This window comes from Nothoprocta perdicaria, unplaced genomic scaffold (genome assembly GCF_003342845.1).
Source record: "Nothoprocta perdicaria isolate Ctin4 unplaced genomic scaffold, notPer1 scaffold_58, whole genome shotgun sequence".
In the NCBI taxonomy this organism is placed as follows: domain Eukaryota; kingdom Metazoa; phylum Chordata; class Aves; order Tinamiformes; family Tinamidae; genus Nothoprocta; species Nothoprocta perdicaria.
The window spans coordinates 747,103-769,645 of record NW_020455843.1 but is presented as its reverse complement, the minus strand read 5'-3'; the positions used below and the strand labels follow the sequence as shown (position 1 = coordinate 769,645).

The following is a 22,543-nucleotide window of genomic DNA, read 5'->3' as shown; positions in this document are numbered from 1 at the left end:
TTTTGTGAGCACTGGACTTCATTAATTCTAGTTTATTGGCGATTTTTATTTTCTGGTCAACTGCTAGACCTAGCTGAAGCTTTTCACCCAGAATTTATACCATCTCACCCCTATTTCAATTCCTCTGAGTGAGGTATCAGGTAAATTCATTTCTTAGTGAGGCACTTCGAGGATAATAAGGTCTATCCAGTCAAACCAGTTACCCATTTCCATTAAAATGTTAGTAACTTATTTACCAGGGAGATGAGCACTCTTTTGTTAATTTGAATTAAATTAATCGAACGCTTTAAAAAATGATTAAAGAGGACTGATAGAAGGACACTCTGTAGCTTTATCACGGATGCCCTGGCCACAGACCTTGAACTAGCAGTTTGTAAAGGAGACCAACAGTATAGTGATATTGCTATTAAGTCTAATAGCGCAGACATTGGTCATCTTATACTGATCTCTGCATGCTAAGAGGACCATAAATCACAGTACAGTGAATTAAAGAGCTCTGTCTAGCATGCTGTGCAGAAATTTTAATTGTTTTGATTTCTTAGCTAAAAGTTCGTTCCTGTTTTATGTTTAATTCTAAAAGACACTAAAAGAACTCGCTATAAAAACTCTCTATTAAAAACAATGTTTATATGAGCTGCATTCATGTCACAGTTATGTTTTTGGAGGAGTCAAATAAATAAATAAACAAACAAACAGTACTGTGTAACTGATGAGAAACAAGCCCAGTTTTGTTCAAGTGATTTTAGGTATTTATGAGCTAATGATGATCCTTTAAAAAGGCAATCAGCCCTCATGCATAGAACTGCAAATGTTTGAGAAATGGGGTAAAATGAAGGACTCAATAGGAAATATTCTCTGTAATAGCTTTTAATCAAGTAAACCATATGGCTCAGTTTACAACCAAGATTAATATTTCAAGATTTTTTTTAGTAGCATAACAAAAATAAAATTCCAGGAAAAAAAGAAGCAGAAGAATATAGTCTTTAATTTAGAGATAATATAATTTAAGGATATTGAGTCCAGCATATTTAATAAACACTATTTTAATCTTAAAAATATGAGGTAGTTCCACTCCAAAATTTAATCTTTTCTGCCACTTAGAAAAAATAACCCTTTTTTTTATTTTTTTGTGAACTAAGAACTAACTAATCAGCTATTCTTATTTTTCTTTTTACTTACCTATGAGAACAAATCAAGACAGTTTCTCCAGTTTCTCAATGCCATTGCTCTTCCCCAATTCTTTTGTAACAGACGTAAAGAAAAGACGATGTGTTCCATCATTGAGTATTAGTTTAGGCAAGAACCATGCTAGGGATTATGTTTAGGACTGTAAAGGCTGGATGAGTGTAGCAGGACTCATGTCTGTGCTCTGTGCACTGGCTTGATGTTATAAATGGAATTGTTGYCTTTTAACAGCTATGTGAGCCATCAGATCATAACAAAAATGTGGAGACAAAGTGATAGAGCAAAAAGAGAGGAGCAGTTGACCCACTACTTGTTTTTCTTCATATTAGAAATGAGAAAATACTTTACATTATTACAGCCTGTATTTTTCCCATGAAATACTTGGGGTCGTATTTTGTCTCTTGGTGTTGAGTGCTCATATAGCAAAACCATTGCCATAAATTTAACTCTTCCAAGAGAAAAGATACTGCATCACTGGGCAAATAAGAACAGTTAAGCAGCTAGGTAAACTAAATCATCCTTCTAGCTCTCTCTTTATGCCAGAGTTTAAGCATATTAAGAAGATGAATAGAGGAGGGACCATCTACTAATGCTGCCTGGTCTTTGTGTGCTGGTTCTGAGCAGGTGACATCAGTCACCAATATTCAACCAATATTGCAAAACCATTTTATACAATAACATTGCACAAAAATCAAATACAATAAAACCCATCTTTGGATGTGACTTTGTAGGCCTATAAAAGTATAACTATAAATAAAATCCTCTTCCCTCACCCCTATGAAAGCGGTCACAGTATTTTGTCTATGGCTATGTTTTTCGCTGATGACTAGACAAATACAGCATGTGCTGTGGCTGACTGAGAACTGATTTGTGCTGGCTGGTGAGCTGGCTGCTGCTTCCAGGCTGTCAAGTGGGCCAAATAAAATGAAAAGCGAGATTCTCCCAGTCCTCCGACTGAGACACTCTCATCTTGATGCAAATGTCAGTTCTTGTGAAAGTTGGGGAAGGACTTACAGCTGCATCCACATTATAACTTGGCCTCAAGAGCAGGGTACAAAACACAAGCAATAGAGTTATTTATTGCCCTAATGATAAGAAATATTTGCTTATTTATCAGTGCAGGGTATCAGAGTGGTTAATTCTTCATCCCCAGATTTTCAAGTGACTCAAACAACTAGCCACTTTGGCTGCAGTCACTATATACAAATTAAAGATGTCTCCACTTAAGCTATCAATCACAGTCAGCTGTAATAGATTGTAGCACAATTCCTTCTATATGTGCTGGAGTTAGGTCCTAAAATTATTTTCTGTCTAACTCTCAAGGAAGGTTACATTTATATAGAGACCATTTGTGATTTGTGGTTATACACTGAGGTCTTTGATCTCATGCTATGCTGATGGCTGATGCTTCCAATGCTTTTGCTGCCATGCAACTTGTCTTGGACTTCTATTTTTATTCCTGTTTTTTTTTTTTTTTAATTTATTTTCTGCAAGATCCTTCAAAATATGGCTTCTTGGTAGTATAATGTTTGATTAGCACAGCTTAGTCAGGCATGCATCCTTGTACTAGGGTCACTGAACAATTTTCCAAAATAATGGGCCATTCTTAGTTAGATGGATTGCTTTGGAAACTATTTGTTATTAATATCTATTAGTTATAGCAATACCCCTGGTATGTTGTCAAAATTGCTTTATAGGATCAACTTGTAGGCATTGCAGTCTTGTAAATCTTGTTTCTTTGGGACACCAACTGCCTCCTCACTCCCCTGTGTATTTCAGTGCATGATGTTAATAATTCATTGCAAGTTTTTGAGGGCAATGGCCTTTATTGTAGCTTGGCCAGAATGTATTTATACAAAAACACCCTATATAACTTCTTTTGTTGGAATACTATAGCAAAAAGCTCTGAAGGTCTTTTCATATATTTTGAACCAAAAAAGTTACTGCAGGTTAAGGTTTTTGTTGTCTGATATGGCAGAGATGTTGTTACAGCTTTTGTTGTTCCTTTATATTGTCTGCCTTTTCTGTATGARAAGTATATAAAAATGGGGTAAAAACAGTCTTTACCTGACAAATTAAATAGAAAAAATGACCTGAGCCTGCTAACAGAGGTGAAAGAACACTGAGGTGGGTCATTTGCCTCTGACCTTCACAGAAGGAATTTCCTTAGTTGAACGTTTTACATTTTCTTTCTGTGAAAGGCAGGAAATAAATGCATTTATAAGTAACTCAGAAGACCAGAATCATATCAGTTGGCTCTGATTATGCCACTAAAACTCAGCAGTGGAGCATCCTTTAGTATTTAATGACGGGGTGATTGTTTAGGCTTGATGGTAGAGCTAGATGTGTGTTTTTGTAGATTTATCTGCTTTATGGTCCATCTCAATAAATAGACAACAGAAAACTAATGTTCACATTGAAAACTGTTCACAGCATTTTGTCAGTGCATTGCTTTACTGCTCAAGAAGACTAATTACAATAAACCAGGAATCTGGTCTTGACAGCATTCCCAAGATTAAGTCCTATTCTTATTTACATCTTGGGAAGCTACAACTGTTTGCTGGGTAGTTTTTCAGCAGTGGATGCACAGAAWGAGAGAATTTTGGAAATGACATCATGGTAGTGACTGAATCCTTGGGGGAGAGATGCCTTCTTCGTATTACCTGGCAATTKGATGTATTCATCACAGTTCGAGCTCAGCAGTGTGATGGAGAAACTTGACCCTCCAAATAGAGAGTTCAATGTTTACCGCCATTTATACATACAGTCTACTAGTTACACTTGAATTAGTAACTTAAAAAATATATCTTATTTAATCAAGAACAGGTGACTGGTTAATATAAAAGAGGCAGCATTATTTGATATGAATTCCCGTAACATATGGGATAGGTGCTGGGGAAGAGACCAAAATCTAATATTTTCATAGTAGTGCAAATGGTACTGTGTTCTGTGAGGAGGAAAAAGAAACTGTTGCAATATAACCTCTCAGTGACATTATGATTTTTAGCACTTAACTTAGCACTCAACAATCTTGATTGTCTTGTGTGTCTTTAGTCTCCTAAAAAACAATAACTTGTGATTTTTTTCACTAATATTTGCAACAATTATTGCATAAATAAATGACATAAAGCTAATGTACGCATTGCCTACCCATGCGMTAGTTACCTTTTCAATCACTGTGTAGATAACCTTTTGCAATAAACCAAGAATCAGGGTCTGCTGTCCTTGGTAGGTCCTTTCAATAGTAATAAAACCACACATTAGAAACAAAATCCTTCCCCCACCATCTGTTATGTTTCGTTTAACGCAGGAAAATGCTGGAGGCTCAAATACAATCAAATACATTTAATTGGGATTGATCTAGCATATATTGTGAATAATTGAAGCTCATGGAATTACCCACATGATTGAAGAGAGATACCAACAAGCTGGAGAGCTGTCTTTTGGGGCTGCTGGTGCCARAAATACCAAGTTACGTCAAGGAGCTTCTAAGCACCTTTCTGCTTCCCCAATTCTAGGATTGGTTCAATGGCTTTGGTGATTGCAGAAAAACATGGCACGGCTGCAGCTGGAGGTTTTATTTTCCTTCTCATTGCTTTTCCATACTCTCACAGGACAGTTTTAAGGTCTTTAGCCATTGTTTTTGATGGTGTAAGAGTAGCTCAGCAGACCTGAAATTCTGGACAATGGTGTTTATCTGCACAGCCGGATTCACTATTACCGAGTCCCCCATGCATTTCAAGGATGATTCACAGTTCATTGATTCTGGTATTCAAAATGTTTTCATTCATTTAAATACTCTTCGGTTCACATTGATCTTAGTACAATCTTCTGTTTAGACAAACAGTGAATTCAGGATGTTCAAGGAGCTTAGGAAACAAATGAACAAAAGAAAAATGAGTTACCTACCTAGTTACATCTAAATCCATCATCTCCTGAAATTCTCTTTTTCTGTGCTTYAGTGAAAACTGAATATTTGAAATCTAAAGGAAAAGACTGACAAATCAAGCTTTTAGGAAAAAAAATAAAAAAGGAGATAATAAATTCTAAGGCCACAGACCCTTTTGAAAATTGAATTCTGAAATTCTGAAAATTGCTGACCTTCCAGCAAATACATTTGTATGGTAAATGTTCACCTTCAGAAGGGTGCAGTAAAGACCACTTTCTGTGAAATCAGTAGAAGTGTTAGCACTGATTTCAGAGCAGCTCATAACTTTCATCCCTTTCCTGACAGATYTCAGACAATAGGTTACTTTAAGAAAGCAAATTTCAAACGCTTGGGTCACAATATATAAACACATAAATTGGAAGGTCCAATTTAGAATATGCTAAGTAGCTAAATGCTAAATATGCTACTCCTTGCATGGTTTTGCAATTGCACCACTGCATACTGTCAAGTTTAAACATACAACTCTGCTTGTTTTGCTTTCCAAGCTATCTGCTGCATCCAGGGCTAGGTCTGCAGAGCGACCTATTAGAAAAACTCCCAACTCTGAAGGATCTGGCTTCTTCACAATATGTATTCTATTAAATATGCCTATGTAAAACAACTTACAATGAAATGTTAAAAACTAACTCTTAAATTTCCCACTTTTATTTTAGTAAGGCCATTTTCAACATCCATACGATCTAATATGTAGATAACCCATTGCTGTCTTAAAAGTTTGGCTTTATTCTACTAAATGCATCCAGAAAGTGAGATACTCCCCTGAGGATTTGTCACATTCTCTTGAAGTGCCTGTGCCTCTTTGCCAGTGTCAAAAGAGATGGTGACTCCTAACCAAAATGTCTCATTTTAGGTGTGTAAGCTAAATGGGATGGAACTAGGTCTATTTTTTTTTTTTTTAATTTTTTTGGGGAGCAGCAAAAATAGATGAAGTTGTTGACTGTAGYTTAATCTTTTTTTGCAGTAGACTAAATCATGTTGAATTACCTCCTGTAGTATGGACTAAGAGCACGCATAGGGACCTTGCCTTACAGGAAGGATTAATTTAGAGTAACTTGATTGTATATTTGATAATAAGTCAATAAAAACAATTAAACAGTGCAGTATTTGATGATTGAGTGCACTTAAAACTTTACTGCTTCATGGATCCATGCTTAAACACTGGCACTAAAATGTGGGTGGCAGCAAATAATGTCTATTTCCTGCCACTCTTCAAAAGTAAGTTTTGAAGTAGGACTTCAAAAGTCATAGTCCTAATTTATTATTCTAAATTGTCTCTATTATGCTAAATTCAATTTAATCCACATTGCATCTGCATCTACCTTTGCAGGATTTGTTTAGCTCAGTGCTTGTTTGACATAATCAGATCTTTCCATGTTACCAGCCAACATAATGGCTTCTGAAGTGTGACACTAGTGCTCGTGATGATTCTGCAGAAATGCGTTTAAGTGATATTTAAAATATACCACAGAAAGCATTTAGATTAGGTTTATATATGAGACRCATTAATTTTATTTTTGTGACRATTATTTTGGAAATAGATAAYTATAATGCTCTTTTGATGCATGTTTAAGGTAGCCCTGCATTACACTTTTACTCCTTGAGTATTGATAGTTGTATCTAAAACAATATACTGACTTGTGAAGTATTTTACAAGAGGAAGAAAAACTTTTCTCAGGTTATCTCCCTTGACAAACCAGGGTGTTTTACAATATCGAGCTATCATCTCATCAAATTCTATTGAAAGAAAAATTAACAGAGACCGAGAAGAAATTATGCTTGATTTTCTCTGACTTTGTTCTGAGAAGATCTATTTCAAGAGGACTCAAAGAAGCAGAGCTGCCTAACAGTTTGATTGCCATTTCGTGACACCCAGAGTCTTTCACTCTCATATCTTGCTGCTATTTGAGAGAAAGTACTCTATACGGTGCATCTGGAGCCTTAGGACAGATTGTCATCTTGCTAATCACAAAATGAAAGGGCAATCTAAAATACCACATATTTTAAATACAAGAAGCTTTTGCTGAACTTAATACCATTTGTTATTTTTTAGGGTCTGTAATTTCCATGTACGTTATTGCATTCTAATTATTATCCTGGTTAGCTTTTGTTTCTCATGAAGATTAAAGTGGTCTGTTTGATGTGTGCAAAGAATTGACTACAGAAAAAGGTAAATTAATTGGAAGATGTCAACTCAGGAGAACATTTTTGACRTGAGTGCTGTAAGGCTGTTAATAAACACCCGAGCTCATTTGTCTCACCATGAAATGAAAATAAAAATCACAACATTATGATAAAATCTTGACATAGAAATGCCTGGAAGACTCTTTGGAGCCTAAGGTCCTTTTCTTCACTGGGCTTTGTCACGGTGATGCATGCAAACCACGTTCTAAATAACTGCGAAGCAAAATAGGTTCTAGGAAGAACAGATGGATCAAGGCTAATGTGGCGATGTGCACTGGCGACGAGAACAGATTAATACCACAAGGGGAGACCAGAGGAAAATTGGAAGGATGGGGATATTTGAACTAATTCATGAATCATTTCCAACTGATAGTTATGCCCTCAGGCAGAGTGAATAATATCAAGGAAGCATATTTAAAATTTTATAAGTTTGYTTTAATGTAGATTAGATTTAAGAGYCATACTTTTGACTGATTTAAAAACATGTAATCCTGTATTCCCCCCTCCCAAAATGTACCTCTGTGTTTTCAATATCACTGATTAGCGTAATTACAAGTCCTGTGACATGAATTGCTGTTTTGAAACCCCTGGATAGATTTGTGGGCTTGACACAAATCTTTGGGGAATGGATTTTTTTTGCAGTAAGAACTGTATGTACTGGTAGACACATTACACYACTCACAAACCAACTGCAGGGATTCAGCTTTGTGGAGTTTGTTGTCATGATTTGGTTGCTTGATCTCATTCACGTGTCCCTCAGAATCTCCCCTGCCTTTATGTTCTCCCAGCCATTCTCAATATTTTGAGGTTCAGACTTCCTAAAACTGTGCTACAGCAAGCACATGTAGATATTTACATCTCTGAATGAGATGATTAGGCATCTAGCACAGAATGAACCCGCTCATTGAGACATTTCATGTGACCGAGTAAGGATTTTCTTACTGGTACAGATTTAATCTAGGGCAAACTGTCCCGTAGAAATAAAAAGATTTGTTTTCCGAGTATTTTGACATATATAAAGCCATTAAGAACTGAAATAATGTGGATACTTGAGAAATGTATAAATTCCCAGTATTGGTGAAGGTATCGGGATTTTGTTTTTTGGATGGCACARCATAAATGCGTATGTCAAGACCTCAGAGATTCTTCATTTGAAAAAGTTAAGAGTATAATTCATTGACCTGATTACAGTTATTCCTCATGGGCATGGCTAATAAAAGGGAAAAGGAGAGCAAAGGAATTGTATAGTTCATTGTTTGGATATTAAATATCCTAAGAAGCTGTATAGAGTGTACAATCTATGGAGGAGGAGGTAAAACACTTGGCAGTGATAGAAAATTTTGAAAAATATCTAATAGTGAGGACTGCTAGTTCAATTTGCTGGTAAGGAAATAATCTATGTGAGTTTCTGTTTGCCAGCCCAGAAGATGCCGTGTCATGCCTCTTGTGTACAATCCTTTCATTCTAGGCAAGGCTCAACATGCAATCAAGGCTCAAAGARAGAAAAACAAGTATAAAATGGCCCACTTGCTGAAAACCTGATGCTCATTCCGCTATTTTCATTGCAGGTTGCAAATCTGGCCTGTTCAATCTCTAATAACGAAGAAGGTGTGAAGCTAGTCCGTATGGCAGCAACACAGATTGACAGCCTGTGCCCACAGGTAAGTAAGGTTCATGCTAACACTTATGGCATTAAAAAGCATAAGGTAGCTGACACAGAAAGCCACCCTATGTGAAGATTATAGCCTTGCTTTTGTCTTTATGTTGTTGACTGCTTTGCAAAAACTGTAAAAAATACATTCAGGTCTTGAGATGTGGGTAATGAACAGAGTGTACAGCTGTGTTTTTTAAAACAACGTTTAATCAGTTTTTTCTTTCCCTTCAGAAWTTTTTTGCTGTTCCTCCTAACAAATGATTCTGAATAATAGGTAATAAATGCTGCACTCACACTGGCGGCCAGACCCCAGAGCAAAGTAGCACAGGACAACATGGATGTCTTCAAAGACCAGTGGGAGAAACAAGTGCGAGTCCTCACTGAAGCTGTGGATGACATTACTTCGGTGGATGATTTCCTCTCTGTCTCAGGTACCACGATCAGAGGAGTCAGGAAAAAAATACAGTAAAAAATTAAAGTAATGGATTAGAACAGGAAAAAAATGTAATTTCTAAAGCATCCTTATCCTGTCCTATTGGGATGCTGATCTACAATACTCAATGGGAGCAACTCAACCCTACCAATTAGTCCCTAGAAGCAAAGGTTAACTCTTTTTCCTTCCGAAAAAAAAAAAAACAGAAGAAGAATACTGCTTCCTCTATAAGCTTCTCGTTCTGGAGCGAAGTTTTGTTTCAAGTCAGGTGCAAAGTAGGACTTTGGCCACCTTCTTGAAGTGTATTATTGTCTTGCAATAGGCTGAGCATGCTTGTAAAAGCTGTCAGCGTCCTTACACAGCTGCTTGCAAAGGGAGGAAAGATCAACTTTCCTTCCGTTCTGCTTTAGCCTTGCTCTGATCAGCTGCATCTGAACAGCGGGGCAGCTGTTTTGCCCCATGTCCTGGTCCCCTTGGTCATCTGGGCAAGATAACCAGGCCCTGACCAGGAAGGGATGTAGGCAGATGTCATGTATAAGACCTACCCACATGTGTTGTCAGGATGTGACTGGCCATGAATGCTGGAGTTGCAAAGTGTGGGTTGTCTCAGGATAAATGTCTGCTGCAAAAACTTCATTTCCTAGTCAAGGTTTTAAAGAGGTGAGGTTGATTGCTCTGAGTAAGGACACCAAGTGTGCTAAGGTTAACTCCAAGCTAACCTCACCAGGGAGCCAACCTGCAGGGGACTGTTTGCCCTTAATATTACTGCATTCTGTTTTATGTTTGTACCCTTGAAGTTTCCGTGGCTTCTTAATAAATTGTAGAGATCTTAGGGGAAAAAAGATTATTAAAAATCCTTCTTTTTCTTTGCTGGCTTCTATTTTGTCTAGTTGCATCCCGTTGTTGCTGGTAGCAAGGACCTGGCTTGCTTTAGTCTAAGCACATTCAGCCCTGCTGCCAGAGTGTGCCCTGCAAGCCATGACAAGGAATTGAAAATGAACTTGCAGAGCAAAGAGCAGGCATGTTTTGCTTTGACAGTCGAAGCTGACAAACACTTTTCAAGAGACCTAGCGCCACAATGAAGGGGGAGCCTGCACATCCAGCCCGCGAGCTGGAAAAGGTGCTCCGAGTGCCCATTTGACTAGTTGTTCGGGGACTTCAGTTCGCTCCAAACGGTTGTATCCATAAAATCATTAGTTATTTACATGGATAACTTTTTTTTTWTTTTTTTTTTGTCATTTTCAAGTTGTATTTTTCCTTTAATGTACTTACTGAGTCAGTCTTGAGTTATAGTGTTTGAGTCTGTCTGAAGCTTCCTAACATAGCTTAAAAATTAATTTTCCTTAGAGAGGTTTAGTTAGTTTTCCTGAGTTAGAAGAAGTATCTCCAGAATACTCACTGCTGCCAGCTATAACTTCTTAACACGGAATAATTTATTTTTTGTTGTTAAACAGTAAAAAAAAAGCAGTAAAATTGGCTGATGTCTGATTAAATGTAAATGACACCTCCTCCTCTTCATAAAATGTGTCACAGTTGATCRTATGTTTTATGAATATGGTGGCTACAAAAAGGAGGCTGACCATAATTTTGATGATTTCTTTCATATTCTAAATGCATTTTCTGTCACATTCAAAAAAGACTTCGTGCCAGGAAAAATGTGGCCGTTGCATGGTAAAAAAAATGACCATAGTCACTAGATAGTGACACTGCATATATATATATAGAAGATTAGGTGGCTGGATTCTGAGTGGCCAAAACTGATTTAGTTCCTATGATTTCAATGAATCTACTTAATATTGCACCATCTGAGGAGACCCACTACTCTCCATTGTTACTTCAAACTGTGCACCACCATATATGGTTATATATATCACGAAATATTCACATCTTAATCTGAAAACTAATCTGATTGTTTTGCAAAGAACAATAGATAGGTCCTGATAGCACAGGGGAGAGGATGCAACCCAGGTCCTTCTAAGCATAAATATCACACATGGAGTTTTCATTGCTAAATGGCACAGTGTCACTGAATGTTTCATTTGTTGTCACTGAATGAAGTAAGGACAGTTACCAATTTTTTAATGCATTGGCATTTGTCATTTGCCCTAATCTGTAAGCTTTGCTCTGAGATAGAATGAAAAGCAGTGAGCCTTATTTGTAGGTATCTTTTTTCTTCTTATTATCCAGAAAACCATATTCTGGAAGATGTGAATAAGTGTGTGATTGCTCTCCAAGAGGGGGATGTTGATACACTGGACAGAACTGCCGGTGCCATCCGAGGCCGTGCAGCCCGAGTCATTCACATCATCAATGCGGAGATGGAAAACTATGAGACGGGAGTTTATACGGAGAAGGTGCTGGAAGCTACSAAACTGCTCTCGGAAACTGGTAAGCTCATTTGAAATATAGTTCAATACAAATCACTTAGCAACTGGCACTTCGTTTTCTGCAAATKGTAACTTAGAGGGAAATCCATGCTTAAGAACGAGATATAAACAATTTAATGACTTAATGGCAAATTAATGAATTAATGAATAAAATGCTTCTCTATTCTCTGCTTCATGCTACTRCTGAATTCATATTAACAAGAGCAGTAGGAAAAGAAACTCAATAATCAAGCATAATTTATTTCATTGGAGGTTCAGTGCATTTAAGTAAAAAGTACATAATCTTTTCTTCAGGTTCCCTCTGAGTTTGTTCATTATGATTTATGTCTGTCTCTAGGAAATCATTGCAAATGCTTTTTCAGAGAGTGGATAGGCACATTGTCAACATCTGCTCTTCTAAGATATTCCTGCAGAAAAATAAACATTCCTCTTTGGTCTGTGCAGGTGAATGCACTTTTTGGTGACGGAAATTGTGTGTTTAAGGAAAATAAAACAAATTTTCATTGAAAATGCATTTGAGTGACTGAAAATAAATTGCCTGACTGAAAAAGATGCAAAAGTCTGTGAGATTAAATGGGTAACTAGATTAGGTAAAATCACTGATGTTTTAATCCTGTTTTTGCCTTCACAGACAGGATACTTATATTCAGGATTCATCTGAATATAAGTAGCTGGTGACATCTCAGGTGGTCTAAATAGACCTAATAGACTCCTCCTCCTTTATATTCTGTATTATCTCTTGCTCTGTGTAGCTGAATTGTTCACTGAAATATCTCATTTTAAAGTAGATGCCTACATTTGCTTAGATGAATCATGCTTTATATTTCATTGACTTTTTGGGTTAGATCTCCACTCATTGTACAAGTGACTCGCTATAGTGTAGACACACACAGCATAAGACTCCCCCAGAAGTCATGAGCTAATCCCRTTTTATCGGATTTGCTCCTCTTGGCTTTATACTCACGGAGATTATTTCAGAAGTCAAAAGTGAGAACGAGCTTGTTTGCACATACACAATAAATGTAACATAAAGTCAAAACAAGCAGACAGATCCCCATGAGGTAGCAAAGCAAAAACTCTCTTAGAATTGATAGCATATGTTAGATTTTAGTATAGAAATCAGCAAAATAATTTAAAATATGTTACCAAGATTTAATATTGGTTTTTGCATGATTATTGTCCCCAGCATAATATCTGTTGGTCTTAATAGGAACCCAAAGCCCTCTTTGCCCAAAGTAAATCCTAAGGATTCCTGAAGTCAGGAATTTATTCTTTTTCTGCCCTTCCATTATAGTTGAAATTACAGCTGAAATGTAGATTCTTGCTATTGTGCTTATGGTCAGAATATTGCACCTTGAACACACAAGATGGTTGGAAATTCACCCTGGGGGCCCAACAGTTGCTGAGATTAACTTTAGCAGTAAAAGGTGGATCATTATTCCCTCCTCCCCTTTTTTTATTGTATAATCAGTGAGAGATCTGGGGAATGCATCCTCTAGCATAGTGGCAACCACTAGTGCAGAAAGAATTCACATAAAGAATATCTGTTTTTTTGGTATCATAAAATATTGTGATGTGCACTTCTCATGCACTCTTTTTATTTAAAAATGAGAAATTTTGAGGAATTCCTCCTGTCAAAAAGATTTCTTTACAAAACAAAACAAAACCCACATATTTTCAGACCTTTTATTAGGCTAAAATTTCTTATTATTACATAAATATTTTCCTCTTCATTTTTAAAAGGACTAATTGGCAGTGATAAGGCACAATAAACTGCACCAACAGTAAGCACATTAAAATCATACATTCCATATTTAATGCACTCCTTACTACAATTTGAATTATAAATATGTCCTACATGCTCTGGATTAAGTGCATCTTGACAACATCAACTTGTTAATACTGGGAAGTAGTGCTTAAAGCGACTTCCTTGTTCCTCAGTGTCAAAGTTATCATATTTTTTCCTTTTAAAAACAGAAGTGAACTTAGGAGTATAAAATGAAAAATGAAAAAAAAAAAAATCAGAAAAAACCCCACACATTTCAAATCTTGGAAACTGTGCTTTTTTCTACAATTGAAGTTCTGAAGACATCATGTGTCCAAATTTTCTGCACTCACTGAAGCTGAAATGATTTATGCCAGGCATGAATGCAGCTCATAATACTACAGCACACTTCTATCAGCAGGTTTTTAGGCCATTTACAAGGGCATTGATTATTATTTCTCTGTGACTGATGATTAAAAGAAAAAAAAAGGGATTTTTTTGTGTGTTTTGTTTTGTTTTCCTAGGGCCACAGCATRAGAAAAGAGGTGAGAATGATGTCTAGACCCCYCTACTCCGTTCTATGCCCTGTCCATGTTTATCCCTGCCTTCAGTCCCACAGCTGGTCTTTGTGTGTACCTATCCATATAGCTATGGATGCTTCTAAATATATATATATATATGTACAGTCATTTTATTATTCTCTGTGACACAGACTAGCTCTGTGGTTAAGTCCCTAATCTCTTCCAAGAGAAAAAAAAGACGGTAGTAAGATCTCCCAAAGACACCCAGAGGCATTTTCCTTAATATTTCCTATGCACTTTGAGATCCTGAGCAGGTTTTATGGAGCAGTAAAGAGTGGCAGTGGTGATTTATTTAGAGAYGAGTTCCTCCCACAGGTGCGCATGTGGAAGCCTCAGGATTTCAGTAGCTCCAAGGGAGGAACAGCAGTGATAAACACCTTATCTTTGCCTTCTTTGTTTCCTTTCATTGCTAATTCAACCTTTGTTCATTTTTAAATGAAGCGCTTTAGAAAGCTGAAGAAAATTTAGTTAAATAAAAATGCACAGGGCATTTCTCTTGCAAGTATAGTTTATTCTTTTAACTGTCAGCTCAGGAGAGAGAACTATTAGCTGTTAACATGTAAACCTTCCTTCCTGGGATTTCAAAGTGTGGGGCAAGTACAGGGTTTGATCCACAAGTAGTACAGAAAGAGAGATTCTCTTCTGAAAAATCTCTTTTGGAAAGAAACTTCTTTTGGAAAGAGAAACATTTTTCTGATCATGATTTTCTTTTTTTTTTTTTTTTTTGAAAAGAAATCTCATATTCAATGAATGCAATTGTTTTTGAAAAACTGCAACCATGTAAATCTTACTTTAATAATGAATAGCACCTTAAAACTTTCTTTTTTTTTTTTTATTTAGATCACACAGCCCTCTTGAAATATATGTTTTTTTTTTCCCTCATATTTCAAGTTCTTTTTATGGTTGCGCTTGACTGACCTACTGCATTTATAGCCCAGTATGTCTCGAGGGCTAGCTTATTATCTCCGATAACAGTATTAGTGATATAGTGGTTAATGCATTTTTTTTTAATTTTCCCTTAAAAACAATCTCAAAATTTGATTCTTGCTGACATTCTCACAAAAGCTAATGAAAACTATAAAACCGCAGAGTCTATGAGGCTTGCTGGAAAGAAAGGCAAAATTCAAAGACATCAGTGGATGTTTCTTTTTTGTTGTTGTTGTTGTTGTTTTGTCCTGCAGAAGATTCTGTAATGATATGCAAGCTTTGAGTAATGCAGGCTTTGCATTAGGAATGTCAGAATTATATAAATATAACAAAAGAGAAATCAACCCAGTTATTAAGAATAATTGGAATAACTTAGATATCTATCAGTGATTTGGCACTAAGGATATGCTGGGCAGGGCTAGTGAAGAATTTGTGTCCTCAGGATCTTGCTGGTCACTGGGGAGAGGAGATATTCACATATTAATCTAATTATTTAATTCTTATTAGAGCCTCACCACTTGATATTAGATCTGAGCCGCATATCACTTCTTACACAATCACAGAAAAGACACAAGAAAGAAAGAGAATGACACACAGGTGTCCCAACTGCAGGACAACCCTTGAATTTCCACCTTATTTGATCCCACGGACTCAAAGTGTACCAGCTACAAGCTTGGAAATTGGAACTCTATTAGTTCTGCTGATCATTAATACATCATTAATTTCATGAGCATTTGGGCTAATTCTATTTTGGTGGGTGCTGAGCAGAGGGGAAGGATCGCCTCAGTGGACCCAGAAGGGAAAAAGCATAGCTATCCAAAGAAGGAAATGGCTACAGAAAGCAATCAAGTAGCTGGGAACAAAGCTGGATATTATTTTCAAAGATTTCTGAGATGTTGGCAGGGAAAAAAAAGAAAGACTGTGACATTCTTACARGGTCAAAGGGTTGAATTTAAATTGGGAAAATTGGAGTAGACTTTGTAGGGCTGTGGTGAAAGAGAATGAATGGAAAATGAAGGGGGAAAAAAGGAGAACAGATGGAACTGACTGGGGAGGGCACTGAAAACCTTCAGATTTTCAGTTTTATTCTTCAGTTTGTATTTTGTAGTTTGTGGAAACCACAGTGAAACAGAACCTGTCTTAGTACTTAGGATTCTTACTCTGTGAAGGACATTTATGCACTAAGGTTCAAAATCAGCACCAGTTCACCAATGTGTCTATGAGAGGTATATCAATGTGGCTAGGGTGATTGTTAAAGTTTACCACTAGGAAAGAACAGCTCATAAGTGTTCTTAAAGATAATATTAATATAGGGTAAAGAGGAATGTTTTGGTAAAAATATAAAAAGGGACAAAATGTAGATGGAAACAAGATGAATACAAGTGGAGGGAAAAAAAAAGGATATTACACAGGAGAGAGAGCTCAAAGATAAAAAATTGAGACTATTCGAAAATGAATGCTATTAAATACGTGTTTTATTTGAGTTCCAGGTAGCTAAAGTATAGAACCAAGTATATATATATAGTATATATATAAAGTATAGTATATATAGGTAGCTACAGATAGAACCATCCTTAGAACAAGAAAGCATTTCTTCAGAAGTTTTGATGATATTATGGTCTTTATTCTGCATTCACTTCAGGATTTTCTTAAAGGTTTTGCTAAAGTTAAACCCAAAGATAAAGATATCACCAACAAAAACATATAATACATTATTAAAAATGATTCTTTTACAAAAGAATCAGAGAATACCTAACGGTGTATTCATATTTCAAGGAAGTGCTTGGTCTGATCTAAAGAATTTTTAACCAAAGGCTAATTTCAATACCCAGAGGAAGAGAGTGAAAAACTCCTTAAAAAAAATTATAAAGCAATTAAATGAGACACATAAGAGATGATTAAATCACCATGGTGTCTGAAAGTTTAAATAATATTTCTTTTTCTCTCCAGTTTTAAAGAGTTTTAAAATAGAATATAATTCTAAAGGAGAATATAATGTAATGATTTCAATTTTCAAAAGCTTTTGATAAAGTCCTTCTCACATGGCTGTTTGGGAAATGAGTAACCATGGAGTGAACGTTAAGGCCTTTGATGGATTAAGGACTGGTTCCAGGACAAGAGCAAAGAATAAATGACCATTTCTCAGCATGCGGAAAGGTAAATCCTGAGATGCTTCAGGAGTCAGTGCTGTGGTTGGTATTGGGTAATGTATTAATTAAGAAGTGAACAGACAAGCAAAATTTGCCAGAAGGAATTGTTTAATTTGGCTGGGTAGAGCTTTCTTATCAGCAAGGCAACAACACAATATACTTCCATTTAATTTCTCYAGGTAAGGGGAACAATTTAAACTACATATATCTTCATGGACAGGCTCTACATTAATTCAACCTCTCAGAAAAAAATATGAGGCATCACTATGGACAACTGGCTGCAGGTATCTTTAAAGTGCACAACAGCAAACAAAGTAGTGCAGAAGATGTTAGCTGTCTAGTAAGGAGGACAGTCACTGAATGCCCTTAACAATTCTTTCAGCTTGGATCACAACAAAAAATATCTTCCAGAAATGGAAGAAAATCAAGATAAGGATAACAAAATGATCAAAAACATGTGAGCATTTGGAGATAAATTATATCCAGGAGAGTTTAAAAAGCTGGAACTACCTAGGAAAAAGGAAAATACATGATAGTCTGGTAAGGTAAGGAAGAATAGATGAGTATTAAAGAAGTGTGTATTTTCATAAGTCTTTATTATTTAGTTACTGTTCAATTCTTTTCTCAAAATATATCTCCCTCAACAGATATTTTGCAAGATGGGCACATGGAAAGATGATTGCTGAGGCAGAAAAAAAATTGTCCCACATTAGAAAATATGGGCGGAAAAATGTGACAAAGCCTGACTAGCTCCAACAGAATATTTTGCAAATGTGTGAATTGTACAATAATCTTTTAAAACAAAAACACTGGCTTTCCTTGCATCCCCTTGCCTACACACACCTACATGCATATATACACAAACTTAGAACTAAAGCCAGAAGTGACATATTGTTCAGTTTTGCATTACGTAAGTCAACAGCACCCAACTGTTTTCTTGAGAAATTCTTTTGCTGCAGCTAGCTCTTATTTAAAATATTAACCTGAAGGGAGTTCCACTGAGTGGTAGTAATACTGCTTGGGTGYTCATTTGGTATATATTTTATTGGCACAATTAGGCAGGACAATCCATCTGAAATGGGTGAGACACAGATGTCCCAGCAGCCAGCACTTGTAATTCCTACATACGTTTTATGCAGGACTCCTGCATTCAGTGATTGCCTACTGAATTTTCCATGAGGCACCTCCCTGCAGACTTGACTTCACTTACCTGGTTCCCCAGACATGTCCTCTTGCTGTGAATCACAAACCTGGACAGAGTTTGAAGATTTATTTCTTCTTTTATACATGCCCATATCTTGCAATGTCAGGTCAAAATGACATTGATCCAAATCCTGACAGTGACCCAAATCACTGTATCTATCCAGAAGTCCCACTAAGTCCTCTATAGCACGAGTAACACATTCATGCTGCACATGAGGAGCAAGTCCAGCATTTCTCAACAGTGCTGTATTACTGGGTCAACCCTTGGTGGTTGTATATACCTGCAAGCAGAGCCTTCTGTGAGGTGCCACACAGACTTAAAAAAAACATATGGGCCAAAAGATTGGCACTTGTGCCATAATTCAAGGCATCCTGAGAACATTTGTTTTACTCCACATGGTAAACTGGTGATGTGGTGTGTTGGCAGTGAGGATGGTTGCTTCCTATATGTCTTATGTTTACTACAAAACTCTATATAGTCATCTTTTTTTTACATCTATCTGTTAATTGTTTCATCAGGAGAAAGACGAATTAGTGATTAACRTGAAGAAAAAAGATGGTCTTGTGCTTCAGGCAGCTGACCATCAGTGATGTTCCATCGTTTTCTCTCCCATGTTGCATACTTTGCCYTAATTTTGCTGCTCCTCTTTTCTGCGTGATCAATTTGAGACATGTAGAGTTTAGCATCTAAAGCTGATGAGGAGTCACGTTTGTGCTAACTGCAACAGAAATCATTGGCCATTTTTCAGAGGACATAACGGTAAATTCTCAGAAGTCAATCCAGTGACATATAGCAGGGACATGATTGATTTGGGCGCTTCTTCATTCATGACAACAAAATATTGCTTTATATAAGTGAATGCGTGATAAGTCTCTGCACATCAAATTTTACACACATACATGGCTAGAAGCATTTCTGAGTCCAAACTAGAAAATATTTCAATTAAATCTGCCTATCTGAATATAAGTTGGTCAAATAATGTCTGCAATACAGTAAAACCACATTTAAGTGTAATGTAAAAAGGTCCTTTGTTTCCTTTTTTTAATTAGCAATATAATAATTAGGATTGAAAATATTTTAAATTACAATATTATGTGAGGCTTGGGTTTAATAAACCTTTTGTGAAATATTTAGAGTCTTCTGATAAGGAATTTACAGTTCTTATAGAAGCAGACTTTGACAAACACTTCAAGCTAAATAAGGTGTCATGTTCAATTCCTTATTCATCGCTCAAACTAAATTGAGAAACTGTGCGTTCTTTTACAGAGTAGGTTACATATCCCATAGAAATTATTTTTGAAATATCTGTTTAAAATACTTAAATATCCTAGTAGAGTCTGTTCCTTCCTCAGGTAAGTAAATTAATGTATGAAAATATAAGAAAAACAAGTTGCATCTCGACTTTTACRTTTTTAAGTGTTTGCTTTGTGACATTCCTGTAATAAAACCCCTTAAATCTGGATAATGGCTGGGGGATTTTCTTAACAGAGCATATTTTTWTATATATATATACATATATATATAGATATAAAACTCATGGATTTTTTCTTTATTGGTCTCTTCTAATGACTCTTCTTTTATGTCATTCCCAATTATCCTGAATAATTCTATCTCTTTGTGTGACATACACTACTGTGATGCTCAGCAGAAGCAAGAATTCTTGATGTGAGATTTTGAGGGACTCTGCCTTTCACTTCTAGCAGTGTCATCGTCCAAAGCTTTAGCCTGATGTGTGATTCTTGCCTAACTTTAACCAAATCATTTAGACCAGATTTTTATAGCCACTTGAGGGTTGCTTCTACCTGGTGATTGGTAGCTAGAGTTAAGTGTCTTGTCTCTATGAATATGGTTGAGGGAAAATGAGGTAATTTAGAAGGGTATCTATAAATTCTTTAATGAGTGAGAAACTACCTGGAGCTAAGAAGAGAGGATGAATATGAGAGTTGTCTGAGAAGGCTTGTTTCCCTCAAGCCCAAGTATCTGATTTGTGTGAGTGAAGGCTTCAGGGAAGGACCTCTGGACCCTGAAAAGGATGATTCTTCTAGAAATACCTAATTTAATGCATGTAGTTAGATCAAGAGATGTTAATGGGATGCATTCTTCAATCTAAGTAGATGCATAACTTTTTTCAAGGCCACAACACAAACTAAGAAAACAATGGTTGATTTTTCTCCAAAAGCACCAATTTATTTCTGAACCTGAAATTGGTAGCCAATTTCCAAAAACATCATTGTGTAAAATCACAGCACGCTTAGAGAAACAATAAGAAATGGGACCTTATTAGTCTAAGATTTTTTTATGCTTGTCTAATCAAAACAAGCATTGATGTAAAAATGCAATTGCCAAGCAAGTGATTCACAGCACAGTTTAATAGTTATTTCCATTTTGAAAAGGCAGATTATGTTCACCTGAAATAATGTAAATTAAGGACTGAACTATATCCAGGTCCACAAGTTTGAAATTGTTGAAAGAAGCTTTTCCCACCCAGTGGATCAACCACCATGGTATTAAATGTTTCTGTGTACACTGGGATACTTAAAAGTGGACAGAGTCCTACAACTGAGGCCTRCCAGCACATATTCCAGCCATTGTTTGTCTTCTCAAACCTTTTCTATATATTGTAATAATCTCAGATTGACATTTGCCATTTTTTACGACAACATCATTTTGCTAGACAYATTGCAAGAATTCACTTGACATATCTTCCAGGCTTGACAGTGCACCACTAATAATTATTCTTTGAGATGCTTCTTCTTGCGAATTCTACATCCACCTTACAGTAATTTAATTCACATTTCTCTTGTTTGTCTCTATGAATGTCATGTGCATCCACATCAAAAATTTTTGCAAAGTCAAGCAGTATCACATCTCCTGCGTCCCCCTGTCCAATGGCTGGGTATCCTGCTAAGCAAAATGTTGCAGTACTTTGTGGTGACCTGTTCAAGACAAATTCATGTTGTCTGTCTAATATCCGTTTGATATTTACAGGATAATTAAATTGTTTTACATTCTGTTTCATTGTCTTTCTGGGTCCTGAAATTAAGCTGAATATCCTATGATCCTTCCTTCCTTCTCCACATTTATAAACCAGACACATGCTTTTTCTTACTTTTTCTGGAACCCTGGAATGTTCACTGTTATTCTTCAGTTCTCAAAGATGGTTCAGAAATTTCTTTGATTATTTTCKTAATCACTGCAGGGTAAATTTTACTATGCTCTGCTAACTTGAAGATATATTTAATAGATACATTTCTATATGTTTATATAAATGTTGCTAAACAGCCCTTTCCTGGTTCAGGACTGTTGCAATTCATATTAATTATGTAAAATATCCGATCACATCTGTTATGCAGTTGTAGGAAATGTAGGAAATGTTAAGGTTCTTTGCCTCCTTCCCTTCTGCCATTTTGTTCATCTTTAACTGTCCTCATTTTGTCTCTATACCCCTAAATAACTAAGCTTTATTCTTAATGTTTACCTACTTTCAYTTATGTTAATGATTGCTCTTTGATTTTCAGGTAACAAAGCTCCTCATGCAATCATATTAGTCTCCTATTAGGAAGGAATCCATTAGTCAAAATAACTTGATGTGTGCACTCATTAACACTGTTTACAGAATTTCCCTGAAATCTCTTTAAAATCCTTTTCTCTTTAAAATTTCCTCTAAATTACCTTTCCTCAGCATGTGCTAAGATCTTGCTGCACTTATTGAACAATATGTGCATCAGAGGTACAGCTCTGTTCTTTCTTGAATGCAGGAACACAGCTATACATAGGCAGAATAAAAGAAAAAAAAAAAAAAAAGAATCGATTTAATCTCTTAAAAGGGTTCCCCTTCAGGAAGCAGTATCCAGTGTAATACCTACATGCCTGAAACAGTAAAGTCAAGTTTGTAGTCACTGCCGGGTCTTCTTCGGAGAGTAAACGAATTTTGAATCATAGGTTCTATGGCTTTATTTTAAGTCAGATAGTATTTTAAACTGCAATACAAAAAACTGGCAATATGACTGAATTTTGCATTTGTCCTTTGGTGTGAGTAAAAGCACGTAGTGTTGTCTTGGTAAACTGTGAACATTTTAAATGCACTTTGCTGCTATTTCAGATAACTTGCAGCCACTTAAAGTTAA

General features: G+C 36.2%; 1 protein-coding gene across 1 annotated transcript in view; it reads left to right on the top strand.

The window, feature by feature from the left end:
• CTNNA2 (catenin alpha 2) overlaps nt 1-22,543 on the top strand; it is a 394,793-nt gene that overhangs the window by 328,505 nt on the left and 43,745 nt on the right. Inside the window, exons 10-12 of the mRNA XM_026048900.1 lie at nt 8,884-8,976; nt 9,244-9,400; nt 11,590-11,790. Coding sequence (XP_025904685.1) covers nt 8,884-8,976; nt 9,244-9,400; nt 11,590-11,790 — 451 coding nt within the window. The remainder of the gene's footprint in view (nt 1-8,883; nt 8,977-9,243; nt 9,401-11,589; nt 11,791-22,543) is intronic.